Here is a 24719-nt window from a genome sequence, read left to right as displayed (position 1 = left end):
CTGCGGTTAAGCTAGGATGGCCAGACCATCCAGGAATCTCCTGGATTCAACACAAATTGGAGATTAACGGCTGGACACAGCTGGCAGAGAATTCTGAGAGATGTAAAAAATTGTGTTTCTTTTAATTTTCTTTCGACCGTTCCATTTATTGGTATTTTAAAAAAAAAATTGGAGATGGAAAAATACCGTTTGACTGGAAGGGAGGGGGCAAGGTTGAAGATAATGGGGTCATTTGCAAAAGTACATGCAATGTAGCATTGGTGACCCTGGTTTAAGCATCAATTGACATTTGCGATTTGAGAAACCATTTCCATAATGCGTGGAATGCAGCACAGTGCTGAAAACATTTGTTTTAAAGGAAAGTTACAGACAATGCGAAAGAGGGTTATTTTGCTGATGCACAGAGACTGAGGTTTTGGCAGAGTCCTTTGCAAGTAGAAGCAGAAACTGGGGCACAGCGAACCTTGAATAATGCTTTGTAACGTTGTCCCTCGCAGAATACATCAGAAGTTTATTGATACAGATCAGCACTTATCAAATCAGCCGCCACTGTAGCCCAAAGCTTGGTTCACGATCATGTCTATAACAATTAATCTATAATGACCAATGCTAGGAGAATTTGAGCTATTAGAGGATAGATTCCATATTGTCACTTTAGTCAATGCATGGAGAATATAACTAAAATAACTTGTAGTCTGTAATGAAGAAGTGTCCCACTCTACAATAATGGATATCAGTAAAACCTGCAGATTGAATTACCATCTTAAATTCTTAACCAGGAATTTGACACACCAATAATTTAAAGAAAGTTTTTAAAGGGAGGTCTTTAAGAAAACATGCATAATGCAGCGCAGTGAATATGCTGGAGGTGGCGGGGGGGGGGGGGGGGGGGGGGGGGGCAGGACTGGGGAGGTGTGGAGCAGAGGGAGCATTACCAACACAACAAGGTATTCAACAACAAATGTTCCTGCTGCCTAAGTCAGAATGTTGTAGGTTCACAGTCCCATTCCAGAAACTTGAGCCCAGAATGCTGGCTGACCAAACCTGCTGGAGTACTGAGGGAATGCCGCACTGTTGGAGGTGCCGTCCTTTGGGTTAGAGATTAAAGCAAGGTCTCGTCTGCCCTCTCACAATCCCCCTATCCTGAAAGAGAGCAGGGCAGTTATCCTCAGCGTGCTGACCAACATCACTGACAAAACAGACCATCTGCTCATTATCACATTGCTGATTGTGGGAGCTTGCTGTGCACAAACTGGTTGATGTTACAGCAGTGACTGCACTTCAATTGTCTGTCAAGTGCTTTGGGATATTCTGAGGTGGCGAATGACCCCAGATAATTGCTCGTCTTTCTCAATCTATCTGAGCTCTCCAAATTTAACTGCAAGTAATTTACTTTATTCGTTCATGAGATGTGAGAATTTATTGCCCATCCCCAATTGCCCCTTGAGAAGATAGTGATAGTGAGGTTCTTCTTGAACCGCTGCATTCCATGTGGTGCACGCCCACAGTGCTGGCAGGGAGGGGAGCTCCGGGATTCTGATGCAGCAACATTGGTGGAGGGAGTGAATATTTAAGGTGGTGGATGGGGTGACATTGAGCCGGTCACTTGTCCTGGATGGTGTCGAGCTTCTTGAGTGTTGTTGGAACCGCACTCATCCAGGCGAGTGGAGAGTATTCCATCACACTGCTGACCTGTGCCTTGTAGATGGTGGACAGGCTTTGGGGGCTCAGGGGGTGAGTTACTCACAGCAGAATCCTCAGACTCTACCCTACTGTTCTCGCCTCAGTATGTATATAACTGGTCCAGCTGTGCTCCTGGTCAATGATAATCCCTAGAATGTTGATAGTGGGGAGATTCAGCCATGGTAATCTCATCCAACATGGGAACGTCCAAAACCAGCTCTAAACAATCGCTAACGAAGGTGATGATCCACATCCACACTACTCTCAGATCCTACCTTTTTCTTCTTTGTGTCTTTCCATTCTAAATCCCGATTCTTAGTGGCAGCTGCCCTTGATTTGCTAGTGTGCAATCAGATTCACAGGCGGAGGTCTTGTGTCGCCGTGGGTAGCGTCCCTGCCTCTGAGCTAGAAGCTGTGGGTTCGAATCCCACCCCAGCATTTGATGACCATGGAAGGTGGGTTCATAACCCCGACCAAAATAGGTGAATGCCAACCTGCAAACTCCTTCCAAAAGGTGCTGATGACCGGCAGTAAGAGTGGGAGAGATTCACGGTCAGCTGTGTGAAGGAAAGAAAGTTAAAGCCTCTACCCTCACTGTCCATAGCTCCAGACTGCAACACGCATGTATATGTGTATGTTGTCGCAGCCAATCAGACTCTCTGAGTGAACTGATGTTAAACAATGCGGATATTCCCGTTGGGGGCTGAATGACATTTGGAAATTACATATTTGTTGGTTGTAAAAATGATTCCCCCACATCATTGCCCCACCTTCAATCACTCCCAGTGAAGCTGAAACAATTTGCAAACCGGGTTCAGCGCAGGGGAATCAGAGGATAGAACAATAGTTGGAGACGTCCAACTTTATCAAGGTCACCCTGAATATTCTTGCTTTTCCCGATCCACGGCGAGGTGTCTCAAGTTAGACTTTTGAGTGATTGGAGTTACAGGGCAGCCACGGTCTGTTTGAATGGCGGAACGGGTTCGAGGGGCCGAATGGCCTTTTCCCCGGTGTGAGAATTCATTTGTTTTTGCCGCAGTGGCGCTCCCTGCAGCTGCCGACCTGGATATCTATGATGTGAGCCACAGCAGCATGAGAGTCAAGTGGGAAGCTGCTGAATCTGCCAGCGGCTACATGGTACTCTACGCTGCACTAACTGGGGGTGACACTGCCGATGAGAAAGAGGTAACTAACTCTTTAATATTTAATTCCGCTACTTGTCTATCCGCATCCATGATTAAAAATCTGCAAAGAAAATGACATTCACATTTTCATACAAGGTTCATGAAGAGAAATTAACATCGTCCCATTTTTAAGTAAAAGAAGAATTTGCTGTTTTATCTTTTAATCATGGGGAAGATATCTCTTCACTGATATTCCAGTTGAAACAGGTTTGATTAAAGGATGGGTTTGGATCCCTGGCGCCCTGAGGTGGCACGGTGGACAATGGTTAGCACTGTTGCCTCACAGCACCCGGGACCTGGGTTCCATTCCTTCTGCACAGTAGGGAGTCTATGATTCTATGATTCATTCATTAATAGACCTATGTGTATCAGCCATGGTTTTAGTGGGTGGCACACTCGCTGAAGATTATGGGTTCATAGCCTCACTCCAGAGTCTTTGAGCTCGAAACTCCAGGCTGATACTCCCAGTACAAAGCTGAGGGTGCCCCACGCTGTCTGAGGTGTTGATTTTCAGATGTGACTTGAAACTGCCTTCATAAAAGATCCCTCGGCATCACTTCAACAAAGTTGTGTTGCCTGACCTTTTGGAATTAAACACCTGCTGGAAGGGTGGAGAGGCTTGGCGGAGCTTTGGGGGAATGGGCAGGGGAGTGACACTCATTGGAGAGCTCCGAGTGGCCTCTTCCTGTGCGCTATCACCCTGTGACCTGAATTCAGGCTTTGGCCGTCAAAGATGAAGGGGGTAAAAATGTCCTCAATGTGTAGAACTCAATCTGTGGAATTTGCGTTTTGCATCCTCCGTGAAATGAGCAGAGATGTGAGTGAGAAATCAGCTTGCTATATATTCCGCCCTAGGTGAAAGTGGCCAATTCAGTTACAGACATAGAACTGGAGGGACTGTCGGCAAAGACGGAATATACAGTGACCGTGTACGCCTTGTATGGTGATGAGGCGAGTGACCCATTGACTGGACAAGAAACAACACGTAGGTCTCAATGATGGTTTTTATTAAGTTGTTTCCTCATGTTATCTCCACACCCGAGGTTGTATAAAATGCTGAAGTTTATGGGCGGCATCATACTTTTCCTAGAATCACACAGTACAGAAGGAGGCCATTCGACCCATTATCATTAATCTGGCCGATCTTGGCTCCTGCTTTGGGGGGCGGGGGGAGACAATGAGCTGCCTCTGGGATGGCTAATACCCTCCACGCACCTTCCACATAGAAAGTGGGCACACCAATTTCTTGTGCTCTCGTCGTGGGTCCTCTCAGGCACGAGGAACGTGCACAGCACAGGGACTGCCACCTCTCTGTGACACGGCCCAGGTTCCAGACGGTAGAGCTTATCCTTTGAGACGGATGTTTGTGTGCGGAACCTCATCCTTTATTTAATACCACCAGCTCGTGCCTTTAGCTTTGCAAAATGCCCCAAGGCGCTTCACAGGAGCATTATCAGACCAAACCCTTCGCCAAGTAACACGAGGAGATATTAGGACAGGTGACCAAAGACTCTGTCATGAAGGTAGGCTTCAAGGATCCAGGCAGCAGAATCCATGGCGACCGATGGTGTGATGGCTCAAGAGGCCAGAATTAGAAGGGTGAAGATATCGTGGATGGCTGTGGGGCTGGAGGGGTTTACAGAGATGGAGAGGGACAAGGCCATGGAGGCATTTGAACGCAAGGATGCGGATTTGAAAATCGAAATGTTTCTAGATTGGGAGCCAGTGTAGGTGAGGATGCACGGGGGGCTAATGATGTCACTGAACAGTAAACAAATAGAATTTACTACAGATCACATCTCATCTTTTAATAAAATGATTGTGCCATTGTGATAAACATAAATGAAGGTGATTTGCGCAATCGTTTTTTTTTTAGCTCGGATTTGGATTTGCCGGAAAATAAACATTTTTCTTCTTTTTCTTAGTGTCATTGCGCCCTCCCCGGAACCTAGTGTTCGCCGAGATTGGGCACGGCACTGCCAGTGTCAGCTGGGAGTCAGATTCAAAGAAAGCTCGCGGGTATCGGATCATGTACGTGAAAACAGACGGGGCATCAATGAACGAGGCAAGTGTAGGATGCATTTGCATATGTGTGGTGAATGTAATTCACACTAATATATATTATACCATGTCACTGTAAGCTCAGTAAGAAGTCTTACAACACCAGGTTAAAGTCCAACAGGTTTGTTTCAAACACGAACTTTCGGAGCACTGCTCCTTCCTCAGGTGAATGGCGAGGATACCTCGCCATTCACCTGAGGAAGGAGCAATGCTCCGAAAGCTCGTGTTTGAATCAAACCTGTTGGACTTTAACCTGGTGTTGTAAGACTTCTTACTGTGCTCACCCCAGTCCAACGCCGGCATATCCACATCACTGTAAGCTCGACATACGAGCAGTTGCGTAGCCCTACCACTAGGGGGAGTTGCACTGGGAATGCACAGGAGTATGTACTTGGGCTCCACCCACGTCTCCTCCCCCTAGACTGCCGTATAAAGGATGATGCCGAAGAGCCAGCCACCAGTTCATCTGGAGTTCATTGTGTTACAGGCTGGCTCTGTTGTAAGTTGATTAAAACCACTGTTCACATCCTGAAGCACGTGTCTCGTGAATTGATGGTCACATCAATATGTACCGTTAATCTCTGGATTTTGCAGATTGATTGGGGAGGGGGAATTACTGCGTGTTTTGCGCATGGAGCATTAGTGACTCCGTTCCTGATTACCCAAAGGTACCATGAAAGTGAGCAAAGGGCTGCCTGATTTGGTGTTTAAGAAAGCCAACTGGTTCATTAATGTCCCTTTTTGACAAAGGGGGAATCTGCCGTCCATTCCCAAACTCGGCCCAGACGTGACTCCAGTCCCCCCTCCATCAATGTGGTTGAAGCTTGCACTCCCCTCCCAAACCACTCACCTGTACTCGGGATGGGCAATAAATGCCTGTGATGCCCACATCCCAAGGACAAATTAATAAAAATGTGCCCCCACTCCTCAACTTGCGTGTTTAATAATCTTTATTGTTGTCACAAGTAGGCTTACATTAACACTGCAATGAAGTTACTGTGAAAAGCCCCCAGTCTCATAGATAGATTTCATAGAATTTACAGTGCAGAAGGAGGCCATTCGGCCCCTCGAGTCTGCACCGGCTCTTGGAAAGAGCACCCTACTTTAGCCCACACCTCTACCCTATCCCTGTAACCCAGTAACCCCATCTAACCTAAGGGTAATTTAACATGGCCAATCCACCTAACCTGCACATCTTTGGGCTGTGGGAGGAAACTGGAGCACCTGGAGGAAACCGCACGCACACACGGGGAGGATGTGCAGACTCTGCACAGACAGTGACCCAAGCCAGGAATCGAACCTGGGACCCTGGAGCTGTGAAGCCATAATGCTAACCACTATGCTACCGTGCTGCCCTAAACTGTCACCACATTCCGGCGCCTGTTCGGGTACACAGAGGGAGAATTCAGAATGTCCAATTCACCGAACAAGCACGTCTTTTGGGACTTGTGGGAGGAAACCGGAGCACCCGGAGGAAACCCACGCAGACACGGGGAGAACGTGCAGACTCCGCACAGACAGTGACCCAGTGGGGAATCGAACCTGGGACCCTGGAGCTGTGAAGCAACAGTGGTAACTGTTGCTAACAACTGTGCTGTCGTGCCGTCCTGTTAGGGGGTTCATGTATGTGTGTTAGGGGTTCATCTAGGTTCTGTCCATTAATAAACTAAGCATCAATAGTTTTATTTTACTGGTCACGGGTGTAACTCGGAAAATAGCCTGTCTTCAATTCATTTAGCGATTTGGATGAATGGTCACACTTTGTAGTTTACTGAAATGAATCACCCTTCAGCCTGTCAGGGCAGCTAAGATTCTTCAAGCTAAAGACAAATGTATTATCTGCTTTTTGAGCTTCCTGAACAAGACAGGTTTTTAAAATAAGCTTTCAGGATGTGGGCGCCACTGGCTCGGCTCGGCTAGCGCTTACTGCGCATTCCTAATACACCCTCGAGAAGGTGGTGGTGAGCTGCCTTCTTGAACCGCAGCAGCCCATGCGATGTAGGTACACCCACAGTGCTGTTAGGGAGGGAGTTCAGGATTTTGACCCAGTGACAGTGCTGGCAATAGAACAGTAAAGAGAGCAGGTGGTAAATGAAATGAGTGAATGGAAAAACTGAGAATTATGTCGAATGTACATCAGAGAAACAGGCCATTCATTCCAGCTGGCCCATTCAGGCACTTTCATCTCCACTTGAGCCTCCTCCAATTCCTTTTCATTCCACCTGACCAGCCTATCTTTTGATTCGCTTCACCCTCACGCGTTTATCAAGCTTCCCCTTAAATGTACCTCTGCTATTCACCTCCGTTACTTGTTTCGGTGCTGGTGGCAATCAACAGACTCAGTGCCCTCACAACATTAAAGAAGCATTTAGATAAGCACTTAAAATGCCAAAGTGCACAAGGCTACGCACCGAGTGCTGGAAAATGGGATTAGAATAGACAGGTGCCTGATGGCTGTCGTGGACATGATAGGCTGAAGGGCCTTTTTCTCTACTGTAAAACTCTATGATTAAGAGATTACAAAAGGATTACAGAGCTTTCATGAATGGGGTTTGGAAGGTACATCGCTGCATCATTGTAATCTATCATTCTGCCTGAGGACTAACTGATTGCAGGAGGATTGTGACACTGGGAGGCACGGTAGCACAGTGGTTAGCACAATTGCTTCACAGCTCCAGGGTCCCAGGTTCGATTCCCGGCTGGGTCACTGTCTGTGCGGCGTCTGCACGTTCTCCCCGTGTCTGCGTGGGTTTCCTCCAGGTGCTCCGGTTTCCTCCCACAGTCCAAAGATGTGCAGGTTAGGTGGATTGGCCGTGATAAATTACCCTTAGTGTCCAAAAAGGTCAGGTGGGGTTACTCGGACAGGGCGGGGAAGTGGGCTCTTTCACTCTTTTGGAGTATCGGTGCAGACTTGAATGGCCTCCTTCCGCGTAATTCTATGATTCACTGGAATTCTCCAAGACCCATCTTTTAGAATACAAATTATAAGCTTTTTTATTATCAGGATGGCCATTTCAACAGGTTACGCCTGGTTTGGTTGGCACTACCCATATAATAGAAGCAGAAACAGACTTCCAGTTCCACACTCTGGACAAAGACGTTTTCCTTGAATTCCCGGTTGAGTTTATTGGTTATTATCTCACATTTATGGTCCCCCTAGGTTGAAGTTGAAGGGTCGACGTCAATTTTCTTAAGTAACCTGACATCACTTACAGAGTACACGGTTGCTGTTTTCTCAGTTTACGACGAGGGGCAGTCGGACCCTCTGACGGGCAGCTTTACCACAAGTAAGTCGGCAGAATTGGGCCTTTGCGTCTCAGCAAACGGTTTGAGAATAAAAATAATAAACCTGCGGCTACACAACGCACGTTACAGAATGCTGTCCTTTTTCCCAAACTTTGCCCAATGCAGAGAGAGTCCCGAAGCCCTTGGCCTTGACGGTCAGTGACGTGTCTGTAGACCAGTTCCGAGTTAGTTGGGAACACTCTGCTGATGATGTAACTTTGTACAGGCTGGCTTGTACTCCTCTGAGTGGTGAAGAGGCAAAAGAGGTAAGACGCAATATATCTGGCAACAGAAATAGTTTCAATTAATTTCACAAACTTAATTCACACAGGCGCAGTTTACGGACGAGAGAAAAAAAATCACAGCAAAATTGCCTCCCCCGCCCCATGTGTTTATTGTAGCAAAGTTCTAATTCCCTTTCTTTTATACAATGACTGTAACAATTCAATTTCACACAATGAACAGAGAAAGTCCCCTCTTTGTGTGCTCCGGAAAGTACCGGCGGCATTATGTAATGGACAAGCTGTTCAGGAAGTTCTTTCATCTGAATTGATGCATAAAAGTTACGTTTTGTAAAGGGGTATCAATATCCGCTTAATCTTTGATTCTTATCTTGATTTGAACTTTTAATCCCCTCCTTTCTTTCACTGCTCGGAAAATACTCCCTGCGATCCGTACATATCGGGATTTGGGGCAATGTAAAGCACATGTCCAAGCCACGAAGAAAGTCCAATAAAATCTCCGGACTCTGTGACAACTTTCTCCAAGTAGATTTATCATTTTAAAGTGCCTCCATAATGTAAACTTTGTGATTTTATAGTGAGGAGTTCGCCTCCTGAACACACCGTCCACTCCTAACTGACCTCTAGTCATCAGGCGAAATGCTATTGAAACAGTAATTTTGTTTCTTATTGCCGGACTCATGTATTGCTGCTTCACTCCTGGGGGGGGGGGTCAGTGGTTAGCTCTCCTATCTCAGAGTCAAGCCCCAACCCCAGAACCCAAGATTTAAGCTCAGTGCTTGGGCAATGCTGCACCGTCAGAGACCTGGGACAGGATATCGTGTTTGGCAATCGGGTGGAAAATCTCTGTTTGTGACCGAATCGGGATCGGTGCCGTTTTTCGGATGATCCGCCCCGTTCAAATCGGCGTCATCGAGGCGCGCGCCGTTGCAACGGCGTCAGCGCGTCACTTTGAGGCCCTCCCCCTGATGCCTTGCCCCCGATGGGCCGAGTTCCCGACCGCGCGGGCCACGTATGGTCTGGGTTTTCGTAAGCCCGGCGTATCGGCTGCAGACTGTGTCCAGTCTGGCCGGGGTGGGGGGGGGGGCATCGGAGAGGGGGGGGGGAGGGGTCTGGTGGGGGGTGGTCCGGGGGTGCGAGGGGGTGTCCCGGGGGGCACTATCTGGCGGGCTGGGTCCGCCGCGGCCACGCCATGTTGTACGGCGTGACCGGTGCAGGGCACGCCATGCGCGGCAACGGGCCCGGCAATCCTCTGGCCGTTTATGTCGGGAACGCCGGGAGTTTTACGTGGATGGCTGCCAGCCCCCCCCACCGGGCTTTTTCACTGTAAAACTGGACACTTTCCCTGGACATAGCCTCAGAATCGGAGAACCCAGCCCGCCGTCTTTTGGACAAGATATTAAACCGAACTTAGCCAACCCTATCATCTGGATGCAAAAGATCCCCCTTGGAAAAGGAACAGGCGGAGTTCCCCCAGCATTCTGGTCAGTGGGCGGGATTTTCCGGTAGTCCGTGCCGGCTGTATCTTCCAGCCCCACCAAGGCGACCCCCTGGTGGCAGCGAGTGGGAACAACAGGCAAACCTGTTGATGGCGGCAGGTCCAGAAGATCTCACCGCTGGCCGAGTCCCGGCCACCTCCTCCTCTGCAGAAAACACAGCGGGGGCGGGAACCCCATCCAATATTTATCCCTCGATCAATATCTCCTGCTATTTGCTGCTGCAAATTGGCTCCAGTGATTTCTACTCTGCAGCAGTAACTGCACTTTCAAAATGTACGTCCTTTATTGTGAAGCACTACGGGGCACCCTAATGCTCCAGCAGTGCAGGAATCTATTTATAAAGGCATTAGCGGACCTTCCTGTCCCTCGGCACACTGGACTGGACCTCCTGGGCACTGTGAATATCGGATATTGAATAATCGGGAGCAATTCTGATTTTGTGTGATAATGAGAAATGGGTGGTGACGAATTGGAGATAATTTTACATCTCTCTCAATGGAAATCAATGGAAATACAGGGCCGGAATTCTCTGGCCGTTGGGATTCTCTGTCCCGCCGGATGTTAACCGTTGTCCGTGGTTTTCCCGATGGCGTGGGGTGGCGTCAATAGGAAATCCCATTGACAAGTGGTGGGAAGACAGAATCACGCCACCGGGAAATACGCGGCTGAGGGAACGGGAATGCAGCCCAACATCACCCCCTCTTATCGGTAAAGAAACCCACACCATTTTCATCCAGTAATTTAAATAGCGGAAAATCCCTCTTTGAGGACCTGTGCTGCGATCCTCAGAATATTCTTCCCTATTTGATAAGAATGGTGACGCGATATTCGAAGAATTTTGATGAAAGTAAAGATTGTCGTGGACCATGGGCAGCACACCTTGCTTCAGCATTAATGTTGGATGCGAGCGGGGAATAGGCTACAATCCCTCAGATGTGACATTTTTTGTGCCTGTGTGACATTATTTTTTTTTTTTTAAATAATTTTTATTAAGGTTTTCACAAAATATAAACAACAAAACAATATTAACAGAACAACCATGGTAAAAACCCAAGAACAACACCCACCCAACTACAAAAGCAACTACTAAAACAAAAAAAAAAGCAAACAACAAAAAGGAAAGAGATAACACCCGCCACATCCAACAAACCCATGTACACAATTCTTACTCCCACCAAACCAAACCAACCGCCCCCCCCCCCCCCCCCCCCCCCCCCACGGTTGCTGCTGCTGCCGGCCTATTTCCCTACCGTTCCACCAGTGTGACATTATGATAAACGCACAGAACTGTAAGGATTAATGTTATGTCCAAATCAACCACGAAGGGGGAGCTGGATGTAGAACTGAAAAAGGCATCGATGCTAAGCCTTGTGGGTGAGAGGTTGAGGAGAAAGCTGGAGGACAGGCTGAAGGAAAGAAAGTGTGAGTGAGAGCAGATCATAGTTATTGTATGAGTGTAGAGATTAGTAGTAGATGAGTGCAGATTGTATATTTATTATTAACTGCTTTATTATCTAGGAGTAAGTGTCAAATACATTAAATAGTGTGAATAAATCTTTCGCTTTGTTCAATAAAAAAGCTGTTTGTGGTCTTTGTGAACACCAAGCCAACCATCCTCGAATTAGAAACACAAAGAGCACCACAGTCAGCTCCCAAAATCATTTGCATCTTGCACTATAAGAACTTCAATAGGAGTTTAATGTATGGATGAGGTTATGTGATAATAATGAGACTGATTAATTTATTGTGTTGGAATAATTTTTAATTCATCCTTTAATTAAAGTTAGAACTTTCTGACAGCAAATCTCTTTTAAAAAAAATGATTTATCTGTAATCTTTAAATGAATGGGCAAAGTGGACGTCTGTTTGGACAGTAAAGTGAAGTTGATTGATCGATCGATTGAAATCTCTGTACGCGGGAAGAAAATGCTTGATTTGCATCAGGAGCTTTTATTTTGCAGTTTGTTTTGAGCGGGGCGACCGACACGATAATTCTTGACGATTTATTGCCTGAGACGGAGTATGAGGTTTCTCTCTCTGCGATCTACAGCGACGAGGCCGAAAGCGATGTAGTGGCCGTCCTTGAGACTACACGTAAGATACACGAGTGTGAAAGCAGCGTGCTCAATTTGCATTTGTTGTAAAATGACAGCTAGCAAATTAGAGCTTTGGTTGTTCTGTGGTCTCCTAAAACCTAAACCTAAGTGATGGTTCAACAACAGTAACCACTTGCATTTATATAGCGCCTTTACTGCAGCAAAAACGTCCCATTGCGCTTCACAGTAGCACCATCGAACAAAATAAAGAGCCAAGGACCAGAGGCCAAAAAGAGGTTTTGGGGCGGGTCTGGAGAGGAGAGAGGTAGAGAGGGTGAGGGAGGTTAAGGGGCTCATCGACAGCAGCAGGCATGGCCACTAAGGTTGGGGCGATGGAAATTGAGGATGCCAAAGAGTTGGATTAATGCAGAGATCCCGGGGGATGCTACAGGGATAGGGAGGGTGTGAGGCCTTTGAAGGATCAGAAAACAAGGCTGAGAATTTGAAGAGTGAGACATTACCATAACGGGAGCCAGTGTAGCAGAGGAGGAGATGGGTGAACAGGACTTGGTATGTGTTAGAGCAGGGGCAGCAGAGCTTTTGGAAGGCCCCAGGTTTACGGAGGGTGGGCGGCCAGTCAGCCAGGAGAGAATTAGAATAGTCAGGAATGTCGATAACAAAGGAATGGAGAGGATTTTCCCATGTACATGCTGGCTGAAGCTCCGAGGTGAGTTGTCAAGTCTTAGGACTGTTACTGTTTTGCTTAATTCAGTGGAGCAGATTGCGACACGGTAGCACAGTGGCTAGCACAGTTGCTTCACAGCTCCAGGTTCGATTCCTGGCTTGGGTCACTGTGTGGAGTTTGCACGTTCTCCCCGTGTCTGCGGGGGTTTTTACCAGGTGCTCCAATTTCCTCCCACAGGCCAAAGGTGTGCAGGAGGTGGATTGGCCGTGCTAAATTGCCCCTTAGTGCCCAAAAAGGTTAGGTGGGGGTTACTGGGTTACGGGGATAGGGTGGAGGCATGGGCTTATTTAGGGTGCTTTTTCCAAGGGCCCATGCAGGATCGATGGGCCTAATGGCCTCCTTTGCACTGTAAATTCTATGATTCTACGAACTTAATGGAGTGAAATTTGTTTATGACCCATTTCTCGGCCCATTTGCAGAATATGCCAATGGCCTCCATTCTCTGTGTTTATTGAATTAATATAAATGCCTCTATACATCTTGTTAAAAAGCCAACATAAATACATTACTGGGTAAAACTGTTGTGAACACTGGTCTGGTGTTAACCTATGTATTAAGATGTATGTTCATCAAGTTTATCCAGGATAGGACCACATGATTTAGAATTAATTTTGACTTTAATTACAGTTCGGCAGACCACAACAGCAGCTACAACAACAACTCAGAGGCCAACTACAGCAGGTAGGTGATTATTAACCATAATTTGGGGTGGCACGGCAGCACAGTGGTTAGCACTGTTGCTTCACAGCTCCAGGGTCCCAGGTTCGATTCCCGGCTTGGGTCACTGTCTGTGCGGAGTCTGCACGTTCTCCCCGTGTCTGTGTGGGTTTCCTCCGAGTGCTCCGGTTTCCTCCCACAAGTCCCGAAAGACGCGCTGTTAGGTGAATTGAACATTCTGAATTCTCCCTCCGTGTACCCGAACAGGCGCCGGAATGTGGCGACTAGGGGCTTTTCACAGTAACTTCATTGCAGTGTTAATGCGAGCCTACTTGTGACAATAAGGATTATTATAAATATCATTACTGGCTTGGGCACTTCATGCTCCTCCCCTCTGGGATGCGCTAGTCCCTCATAGGCGGAGCTCTGGCGGGTGTGAATTGGTGCAGGTATTTACAAACTGGGATAAACGCAAAATACTGTGGATGCGGAATCTGAAACAAAATCAGAAAATACTGGACAACCTCAGCAGGTCTGACAGCATGGGGATGTCAGAGGTAGGTTCTTTACCCAGAGAGTAGTGGGGGCATGGAATGCACTGCCTGTGGTAGTAGTTGAGTCGGAAAAGTTAGGGACCTTCAAGCGGCTATTGGATAGGTACTTGGATTAGGGTAGAATAATGGAGTGTAGGTTAACTTCTTAAGGGCAGCACGGTAGCATTGTGGATAGCACAATTGCTTCACAGCTCCAGGGTCCCAAGTTCGATTTCGACTTGGGTCACTGTCTGTGTGGAGTCTGCACATCCTCCCCGTGACTGCGTGGGTTTCCTCCGGGTGCTCCGGTTTCCTCCCACAGTCCAAAGATGTGCAGGTTGGGTGGATTGGCCATGAAAAATTGTCCAAAATTCTATGATTAACCTAGGACAAAAGTTCGGCGCAACATCGTGGGCCGAAGGGCCTGTTCTGTGCTGTATTTTTCTATCTCTATCTCTATCTCTATCTCATCTGTGGTGAGAGAAGGGGGCTAACGTTTCAAGTCTGGATGACTTTTTGTCAACGTTGGGTAGAACTGGACATAGAGTCAGCTTTACACTGTTGTGGGGAGGGGGGGGGGGGCTGTATTGGGGGGCCAGGAGAGGTGGAGATTGACAAAGATGTGAAATGAAAATGAAAATCGCTTATTGTCACGAGTAGGCTTCAATGAAGTTACTGTGAAAAGCCCCTAGTCGCCACATTCCGGCGCCTGTTCGGGGAGGCTGGTACGGGAATCGAACCGTGCTGCCGGCCTGCTTGGTCCGCTTTAAAAGCCAGCGATTTAGCCAAGTGAGCTAAACCAGCCCCTTTGTTGTGAACAGAAAGATAAAAGGAATGTAAACGGGAATGATTATGATGTGGAGATGCCGGCGTTGGACTGGGGTGAGCACAGTAAGAAGTCTTACAACACCAGGTTAAAGTCCAACAGGATACCTCGCCATTCACCTGAGGAAGGAGCCGCGCTCCGAAAGCTCGTGTTTGAAACAAACCTGTTGGACTTTAACCTGGTGTTGTAAGACTTCTTACTAGGAATGATTAAGGCTAGGGAGGGTGCTGATAGTTTCACCTAAAAGAGATTAGAATGTGTTAATGGTGGAACAAAGGTAAGCAGTGTGTCTAACGTCAACTAGGAACAGGGAACCGATGGCCCACGTGGAATGGGGGGGGAGGGGGGGGGGGGGGGGGGGAGGAGAAGCAAGGGTGAGGGGAAAAGCAGATCAGTGGAAGAAATGAAAATAAATTGGTGGAAATATAAAATGGGGTGAAGGTGGAGGGGAGAGTTCACAGTCTGAAGATGTTGAACTAAATGTTAAGTGAGCAGCGAATGTAATAGACCAGATTGAAGGGGGGGCGCGTGAAGCTCTGCCTCACCTGGAAAGAGTGTTTAGGCCCTGGGATGTTGAGCAGGGAGGAGGTAAAGGGGCGGGTGTTACACCTTGTGCGATTGCATGGGAACGTGCTGTAGGAAGAGGGTGAGGTGTTGGAGGAATGGACCAGGGTATTCCGTGGAAACGTGCTGTAGGAAGAGGGTGAGGTGTTGGAGGAATGGACCAGGGTATTCCGTGGGAACGTGCTGTAGGAAGAGGGTGAGGTGTTGGAGGAATGGACCAGGGTATTCCGTGGGAACGTGCTGTAGGAAGAGGGTGAGGTGTTGGAGGAATGGACCAGGGTATTCCGTGGGAACGGTCCCTGCACAATGCTGACAGGGGGAGTGAGGAGAAGATGTGTTTGCTGGAGTTGGTGGAACTGATGGAGGATAATTCCTTGAATGTGTAGCATGAAAAATGAGGTCAGTGACAGCCCTGGAAACAGTGGCTTGATGCTTGGTGGTGGGTCATGGTCCAGGGGAAGGTGGGTGGAGAGTTGGCTAATTCCGGCCACAGCAGTTACTCCGCCAGCTGGGCTGGGAATTGCTTCCAATTCGCATTGGCAGAGTGTTTGCCCATTTGCATGTCCTGAATTGCGCCCCCCCAGTGGACATGTAAATTACACGCTATCCCGTCCCGGCGGCAACACTTGAAATGAAAATCGCTTATTGTCACGAGTAGGCTTCAAATGAAGTTACTGTGAAAAGCCCCTAGTCGCCACATTCCGGCGCCTGTTCGGGGAGGCTGGTACGGGAATCGAACCGTGCTGCTGGCCTGCCTTGGTCTGCTTTCAAAGCACGCAATTTAGCCCTGTGCTAAACCAGCCCTTAGAGCGGGATCTACCCGAATGGAGACAGAGTCCCATCGCGCGATTAGCCGGGTGTTTCCCGGCCCTCGGGACCGCTGATTTACACCACACTATCGAACGGACATTCAGATAGATCAGGGGCTGCAGCAAAGGCCAGACTTAGTTCCATCGAGGAGCCGCGCTCGCCAGAACCCCTCAGTACAGGGAGAGAGCCAGACCCCCCCCTCCGTGACCGAGCTCCCCCCAAGCCCCAAATTACCTCCAAGGGGGTCCTCTGCACTCCCCACACCCGTGCAGGGCACCTCCAGGACCTATCCATGTTGAGTAAAAAATACCAGCCTGGCACCTTGGCGGTGCCCCTTCCAGCTGGCAATGCCATCTGGTCATCTTGGCAGTGTCACACTGGCACCTTGTTGCAGTGCCAGGGTGCTCAGCTGGCGCCAGCAGTGCCAGGGTGTCACCCTGCCCAAAGGGCACGCACCCGGGGGCCTCCAATCCCCTGGGAGAGCCCATGAGCGCCGTTCCGTCTGGTCCCTGTTTGTGGAGACCAGCACTCGGGCGCTTGGCTGAGGTCTCCGAGCTGAGGAGGTTAGATCCCACGCCTTGGTTAGATATCGGGAATGTATATTAGTGTGTGACTGGCTGTCTCACTCTAATATGCAGATGCCAGAAAGTGATCCCACCCACAAAAGGCGGGATTCACATCGCCGCGCCCTGCGAGATCTGGCAAGCCGGGTTGATCCCGGAAGTGGAATCTCCCGGAATTTACTGGCCGTCGCCGCGCCACCTTTCTGGCATAACGTGGCTGGTAGGTCCCGCCCTTCCTCTCCAAAACGGAGACTCCAGCCCAATATATTTGCATTGGAGACAGTCAGAGATGATTCACCTCGGCTGATTCCTGGGGTGATGGTGTTAATTTATAAGGACAGGTTGAGCAGGTTGGCGGCTATATCATTGGAATTTCGTGGATCGAGCGGTGACCTTATTGACACAGAGAAGGTTCCGAGGGAGCTTTAACAAGCTGGATGCTCAGAGGATGCTTTCCCTCAAAGGGGGTCCAGAACTAAGGGCCACAGGATAAAAATGAGGGGTTTTCCATTGAAGACAAAGGTGGGGAAATATTTCTTCCCTCAGAGGGACGTTAGTCTCTGGAACTCCCTTCCCCAGGGAGCAGTGGAGGCTGGGACATTGAATATATTCAAGGCTGAGACAGACAGATTTTTAATTGACAAGAGAGGGTTACGGGGACAGGCAGAAACATTGAGTTAAATCCTCAATCAGATCAGCAATGACCGTATTGATTGATGGAACAGGCTCGAGGGGCTGAATGGCCTCCTCCTGCTCCTATTTCTTATAGTCCATAGATTTACTCTAACTGCAGGTTTCACTATCCATTTCAATTAAATAGCAACGGGCAAATGTGCTGATGCTAAACTACTTTGAGGCTGATTACACTGTGAAAGAACACAAACAAGTGGGAGCTCCAGGCTTAAGTATTGTTATGGCATTTATGTTTGCAAAGAAAGAAAGAATTCTAAAGCTCTGCAAGATGAGAATTATTCTGCCGATTCACAAGTTGCCACTTGTGGTTATTATCCGAAAAAGGTTACTTAAATACTGATTATTTAAAAGTGCATACATAATTATCAGATGCTTACTTTGATTTCCGATTTGCTACGATTTGTTTGATCTAGTTATTCGATCCGGAATAAGAAACCTGGATGTGGGTGATGAAACGACATTCAGCCTCCACGTGTCCTGGGTCCCCGCTGATTCCCTCGCTACACAGTACAGAGTGTCCTACGTAACTCTTAAAGGGGACCGTGCAGAAGAAGCGGTAAGCATGGTCTGTATAAGTTTTTGCACATTTTATTAGGAAAGGGCGTGTTCTTACGATTTACAAAATGTCAGGTAAATTATAGTTGAAAATTGGGAAACAGCATCTTTATTGGTTACATTCAAGGGCGTCCCGCACTTGCCAAGTATTTAACGAATTAACTCCGCCTTAGCTGAAAACAGGTGAAAAAAAACCTCAAAATAGTGTTATGGGTGAGGGTTTAGAGAATCCCAAAGTGTACCATGGAGTTCACCTGACCCACCACTTTTAATAGATTGTGGTATGGGGAGCACACGGCTCACTCTACTGGTATGGTACAACAGAAATGGACCAGTATTTTTAAAAACAAAACAATGTTTATTCTATGAACTCAAGTTAACCTTTTTAAAACAAACTGAATAGCTTATCAACCATTAATTCAAAGATAACCCCCAAAGAATACAACACTAAGTAATCCTTTAAACTGTCCATCTAAAAGACTTAACAAACCTTTAAACAGGAGCACATCAGGGTTTGCATTCAATACTGAAAACATTTATAATTCTGAATTCACCAAATGCTTAAGAGATAGTCCTTCATGGCAGAGAGAACAGCAGTACAGCTGCTTTGTCTGACTTCAGCACTGAAAAACGACCCCAAAAAGACAGAGACACACCCAAACTTTTCTCAAAGTGAAACTAAAAAGCAGAACCAGAGCTCAGCTCCATCCACACTCTGACATCACTGCAGTAACATGAGCAGTTAACCATTTCTTAAAGCGATATTCTCATGACAATAGGGAAAATTGGAAAAACCACTGAGTTATTTAAAAAGTAAGAGAGTAGCTAAAGTGAGTGTTGGTCCCTTAGAGGGTGAGACTGGGGAATTAAAAATGGGAAACAAGGACATAGCAAAAGTGTTGAACAGCTATTTTGTGTCTGTGTTACAGTAGAAGGCACTAAACAAATCCCGAGAATACGTGAAAATCTGTTCGTCGAATATATTCAACACTGAATTAGATAGAATTTTGCTCAACAAGGGAGTCGAGATGGTCAGGCAGGAACATGGAGTTGAGGCCACAATCAGATCAGTCATGATCTTATTGAATGGCGGAGCAGGCTCGAGGGGCCAGATGGCCACTCCTGCTGCCATTTCTTGCCTCTTTGTGTTTTTGGAGTGAAATGAAAGAAGAAAAAGCGACGCGAGGGAAAACATTTTCACGCAGCAAGTGGTTAAGGTCTGGAATGCACTGCCTCAGAGTCCGGGTGGCAGGTTCAATCGAAGACTGTTATCTGAAAAGGAAGAACGTGCCAGGTTACGCGGAGAAGACGGGTGAACGGCACTGGGGGAATTGCTTTCAGAAAGGCAGTGCAGAGACGATGGGCCGAATGGCTTCCTTCTGCACTGTAACCATTCTGTAATCCTGCGATTATTATTGGTAAGGATGAAACCAGAACTCTGAAGTTATAACCAGCACGGTGCGCATTTTCCCTCAATATTTTAGTTTGAAGTCAGAATTTGAACGTGAGCACCATTGTTTATTTGTCAGATTAATGATTGGAAGCGACTGAATTATTCCTGAAACTTTTACACCAAGGTAAAATCAGTTTGGTTTATGAGATTTAAAAACAGATGAAGTTTGGCCTTGCTAGTTGCTGCTAATGCTTTTGAAAATTGCCAAAGAAGTAAGTTGTGTACATAACATGTCGGCGCAACATCGAGGGCCGAAGGGCCCGTACTGCGCTGTAGTGTTCTATAACAGGCTAATAAATGTGAGAATGTTTATTTCCAACGCAAACATTTTCATGTCAGATATCAACTCTACATTTGGCCACAGTTATCACCAGTGCTGTTGTTTTAGCCTTGGGCGATACTGATCAATGGCGCCGAAGGACCTTAAATACATTAAGACCAAGAAAACTACAAAAATAGTTGGAAAAACCCAACAGCTCAGACGGTGGAGGAAACAAAGCTTGAATTTTCAATCCCAGATCCGGAGCATAGAGTTGGGTCATTTTCCCACCCTCCTCACCCACCCCCACACATTTCCCAAATCCTGCATGCCAACCTACAGCCCTCCACCTACCCCCATGGCCCTTGATACCCCCTATGCCAACTTCAAGCTAACTTACTGCTGACCTCTGACCCCCTCACCCATCAGGCCTAATCTTCCCAAGTCATGTCTCCCACTCCCGGCGAACAAAAATAGCGCATGACTGGGAGGCAGTTGCTGTTCTATATGGGCTGCTGCCTGGTAGGGGCAAGTCTAAGCTTTGTGGAGTCCTTTGGAGAAATGGGGTACACCTTTGGGGGGGTATGGCTACCAGTCCAGATATAGTCCTGAGACGCTTTCGGGAGATTATTAAAAGTAGACATGAGTGTGCGTCAAAAGTGCCTAAACACCTGGGAACCATCAAATGAACTGTCAAAAAATCAAAATTGTCAAAAGCAACTGCGCATGCATAAATCCCAACCTGGGGTCAACACCCCCATAAAAATGGCAGGTTCCGTGTTCAATGCAGGACTTCCATATTTTGGCCTCTTCCACCATTTTCACAACAATGAGGAGCCTCCACTGGGCTGCAGAAATTCAGGCCAGAGTTAACGCCTCCGGTTGATGACATGTTTTGTATTTTCTTATTCAGATTTCCAGCGTCTGGAATATTATGAATCATAGCATTTACAGTGCAGAAGGGGGCCATTCAGCCCATCGGGTCTATACCGGCCCTTGGAAAGAGCGCCCTAATTAAGCTCACACCCCCACCCTATCCCAGTAACCCAGTAATCCCACCTAAGCTTTTGGACACCAAGGGGCAATTTAGCATGGCCAATTCACCTAACCTGCACATTTTTGGTCTGTGGGAGGAAACCGGAGCACCCGGAGGAAACCCACGCACACACGGGGAGAACGTGCAGACTCCGCACAGACAGTGACCCAAGCCAGGAATCGAACATGGGATCCTGGAGCTGTGAGGCAGCAGTGCTAACCACTGTGCTGCTGTGCTGCTTTTGCCTAAATAAACTAGCACAACATAAATACATGTGCAATGCTGAAATAAAAACCAGTTGGTTTTAAAATATTGCCTGCTTCCATTCCTGTCTATCCAATTGTAGCCAGTGAACCTCCTGTAATGCTGTCTTTTCCCACTAAGGGACTGTTACCCCTGATGTCCCCTAAGGATCTGTCCTTGACCCCGCCACTCCTCACCTACATGCTGACCCTCGGTGACATGGCCAGAGTTCCCCGGCTGTTTGCTAGCGGTGGGACTCTCACTCCCCCTGCTGGCAGCACCCCCCCGGCCCGTGGGTTTCCCAGCGGTGTGGGGGGGGGGGCTTCAATGATAATTCCTATTGACAAGCAGCGGGAGCGGATAATCCCGTCGCCAGCAAACGCTGTGGCCAAATTCCCCGTCCTCGCTAGCAGCGAGATTCGCAACAGAGAATCCAGCCCATCGTCTGAAAACATAGCATCAGCTTCCACCTGTACACTGCTCACACCCAGCTCTACCTCGCTATCAGCACTCATGACCTGGGTGGCACAGGGGCGGCACAGTGGGTAGCACTGCTGCCTCACAGCATCAGGGACCCGGGTTCAATTCCCACCTCAGGTCACTGTCTGTGCGGAGTCTGCACTTTCTCCCCGTGTCTGCGTGGGTTTCCTCCGGGTGCTCCGCTTTTCTCTCACAGTCCAAAGATGTGCAGGTTAGGTGCATTGGTCATGGTAAATTGCCCCTTAGTGTCCCAAGGTTAGGTAGGGTTACAGGGATTGGGGTTGGGTAGAGTTCTCTTTCAGAGGGTCAGTGCAGACTCGATGGGCTGAATGGCCTCCTTCTGCAGTGTTGGGATTCTATGATTCCACTGCGTCTGTCCAACTACCTAGTCCTGGATGAGCTGCAATTACCTATAGTTAAATGCTGGGACGAATTAAGTCATTGTCTTCAGCCCCATCACAATTCCCATTCCCTTTCCCTTCCAGCTGATTGCACCTCCATCTCCAGCCACAGCCTCAGGCTGAACCAGACTGTTCGCAACCTCAATGTCCTAACGTGCTCACTAGCCCATATCCTCTCCAGAACATTGCCCACGCCTGCCCCTGTCTCAGCTCCTCCAATGCTCAAGCCCTCATTAGTATCCTGGTTGTCTCTGAGCTTGACTATTCCCAATACTCTTCTGCTCAGCTTCCCATCTTTCACCCTCCATACACTTCAGCTCATCCGAAGCTTTGTTGCCCATGTCCTAACTTGCAGCAAGTTCCGTTTACCAGCCGCTCCTCTGTGCTGTGTGGCAACGTGCCTCACTTTGAAATTCTTATCCTCATGTTGTAACCTCCTCCAGCCCACAGCCCTCTAATAGCCCGGCACACCTCCAATTCTCCCCTCAGTCCAGATTTCAATGGCTCAACCATTGATAAAAGTGCCTTCAGCTGCCTGGATATAGAGCTCTGAAATTCCTTCCCTAAACCTCTCTGTCTCTCTCTCCTCTTCTAAGATGCTCCATAACCTCCTTGAACATGCTTTAGACCACCTGGCCTGGTATCTGCCTCTTTGGCTTGCAGCTGATTTTAAAATCTGATTTGTGGTCCTGGGCTGGTTTTACTTTGTGAACGGTGCTATACAAATGTAGGTTTGTGCATGTGCGTTGTGGTGTGCAGAATTGACCGGTGACCCATTTTACTCAGGTGATAGTTCCTGGAAGACAGAGTGACCTTGTGCTCCAACCTCTTCTCTCAGACACTTGGTACAGAATCTCCGTGACGCCGCTCTACGCTGATGGAGAAGGCAGCCCTCTCACTGTTAATGGCAAGACGTGTAAGTGACGGAATTACTTGTGCTCATTTCACATGATCTTGTTGCATGGTGGTGGCCGTTTTGAGAGGCAAAATGGACAATTCCTGCTCCCATCTCCTACGATCTTATGCATTGGAACAGGGAACCGCATGGTAGGATCTGAGGGCCGATGGCAAGGCCATCATTTATTACCTGCCCCCTAATTGGCCCACGGAGATGGTGGTGAACTGCCCTCTCAATAACTGAGTGGCTTGCTCTGCCTTTTCGTCTGGCAATTAAGAGATAGCCAGATTGCTGTGGGCCTGCAGACAGGTGTCGGGAATGTGACTAAAGACATTGGTGAAGCAGATGGGTTTTACAGGCAATTCAGTAGTTTCAAGGTCACCAGGTAGAGCGAAACCAGGGAACTATAGGCCAGTGAGCCTAACGTTGGTGGTAGGGAAATTGCTAGTGTCCATTATTAAGGATTTTGTAGCACAGCATTTGGAAAGCAGTGGTATAATCAGACAAAGTCAGCATGGATTTACGAAAGGGAAATCATGCTTAACAAATCTACTGGAATTCTTTGAAGATGTAACTTGTAGAGCTGAGCAGGGAGAACCGGTGGATGTGGTTTATTTAGACTTGCAGAAGGCTTTTGACAAGGTCTCACATAGCAGATTGATATGCAGAGTTAAAGAGCATGGGATTACAGTTAGCATTTTGAGATGGATAGAAAGCTGGTTTGCAGACACGAATCAAAAAGTTAGAACAAATAGGTCGTTTTCCGATTGGCAGGCAGTGACTAGTGGTGTACCACAGAAATCTGTGCGAGGACCCCAATGTTCACATTGGGGCGGCACGGTGGCACAGTGGTTAGCACTGCTGCCTCACAGAACCAGGGTCCCGGGATCAATTCCGGCCTCGGGTCACTGTTTATGCGGAGTCTGCACTTTCTCCTTCTGCGTGGGTTTCCTCCGTATGCTCCGGTTTCCTCCCACAGTCCAAAGATGTGCAGGTTAGGTGAATTGGCTGTGATAAATTGCCCCTTTGTGTCCATTAGGTTTGGTGGGGTTACTGGGTTACAGGGATATGGTGGAAGTGTGAGCTTGAGTAGGGTGCTCTTTCCAAAGGCTGGTGCAGACTCGATGGGGCGAATGGCCTTCTTCTGCCCTGTAAATTCTACAACTATTTGTTCAGGATTTGGCGAGGGAACTAAATGTATTATCTCTAAATTTGCAGATGATACAAAGTTGGGTGGGAGGGTGAGCTGTGAGGAGGATTCAGAGATGCTTCAGTGGGATTTGGACAGGCTGAGTGAGTGGGTACATGCATGGCAGATTCAGTATAATGTGGATAAATGTGAGGTTCACCACAGATAGGAAGGCAGATTATTATTTGAATGGGTGTAATTTGAGAGAGGCGGATACTCAGCGAGACCTTGGTATCCTCGTGCATCAGTCGCTGAAAGTAGGTACAGCAGCCAGGAAAGAAGGCAAATGGTATGTTGGCCTTCAGAGCGAGTGGATTTGAGTAGAGGAATAGAGATGTTTCACTGCGATTATATAGGGCATTGGTGAGGCCACACCTAGAGTATTGTGGGCCGTTTTGGTGTCCTTATCTGAGGAAGGATGTTCTTGCTATGGAGGGAGGGCAGCGAAGGTTTACCAGGCTGATTCCTGGGATGGCAGGACTGTCATTTGACAAGAGACTAAGTCAGTTAGGATTATATTCATTGGGTTTAGAAAAGTGAGAGGGGATCTTATAGAAACTTATAAAATTCTAACAGGATTAGACAGGGTAGATTCAGAAGGAATGTTCCCGATGGTGGGGGAGTCCAGAACTAGGGGTCATAGTTTGAGGATAAGGGGTAAACCTTTTAGGACTGAGGTGACGAGAAATATCTTTGCCCAGAGAGTGGGGTGGATCTGTGGAATTCACTCCCACAGAAATAGTTGAGGCCAAAACGTTGTGTAGTTTTGAGAAGGAATTCGATACAGCTCTTGGGGTTAAAGGGATCACCGGATATGGGGGGAA

At 47.8% G+C, this 24719-nt stretch overlaps 1 protein-coding gene across 1 annotated transcript in view; it reads left to right on the top strand.

Annotated features, from left to right (window-relative positions):
* Positions 1–24719, top strand: part of col14a1a (collagen, type XIV, alpha 1a) — a 227908-nt gene that overhangs the window by 99394 nt on the left and 103795 nt on the right. Inside the window, exons 12-20 of the mRNA XM_038810331.1 lie at positions 2723–2868; positions 3723–3852; positions 4793–4932; positions 8089–8215; positions 8340–8479; positions 11916–12048; positions 13363–13416; positions 17795–17946; positions 22595–22724. Of these exons, the coding sequence (XP_038666259.1) occupies positions 2723–2868; positions 3723–3852; positions 4793–4932; positions 8089–8215; positions 8340–8479; positions 11916–12048; positions 13363–13416; positions 17795–17946; positions 22595–22724 (1152 nt within the window). The remainder of the gene's footprint in view (positions 1–2722; positions 2869–3722; positions 3853–4792; positions 4933–8088; positions 8216–8339; positions 8480–11915; positions 12049–13362; positions 13417–17794; positions 17947–22594; positions 22725–24719) is intronic.

This window comes from Scyliorhinus canicula, chromosome 10, assembly GCF_902713615.1.
Source record: "Scyliorhinus canicula chromosome 10, sScyCan1.1, whole genome shotgun sequence".
In the NCBI taxonomy this organism is placed as follows: domain Eukaryota; kingdom Metazoa; phylum Chordata; class Chondrichthyes; order Carcharhiniformes; family Scyliorhinidae; genus Scyliorhinus; species Scyliorhinus canicula.
This window is presented reverse-complemented; position numbering and strand designations above follow the sequence as displayed.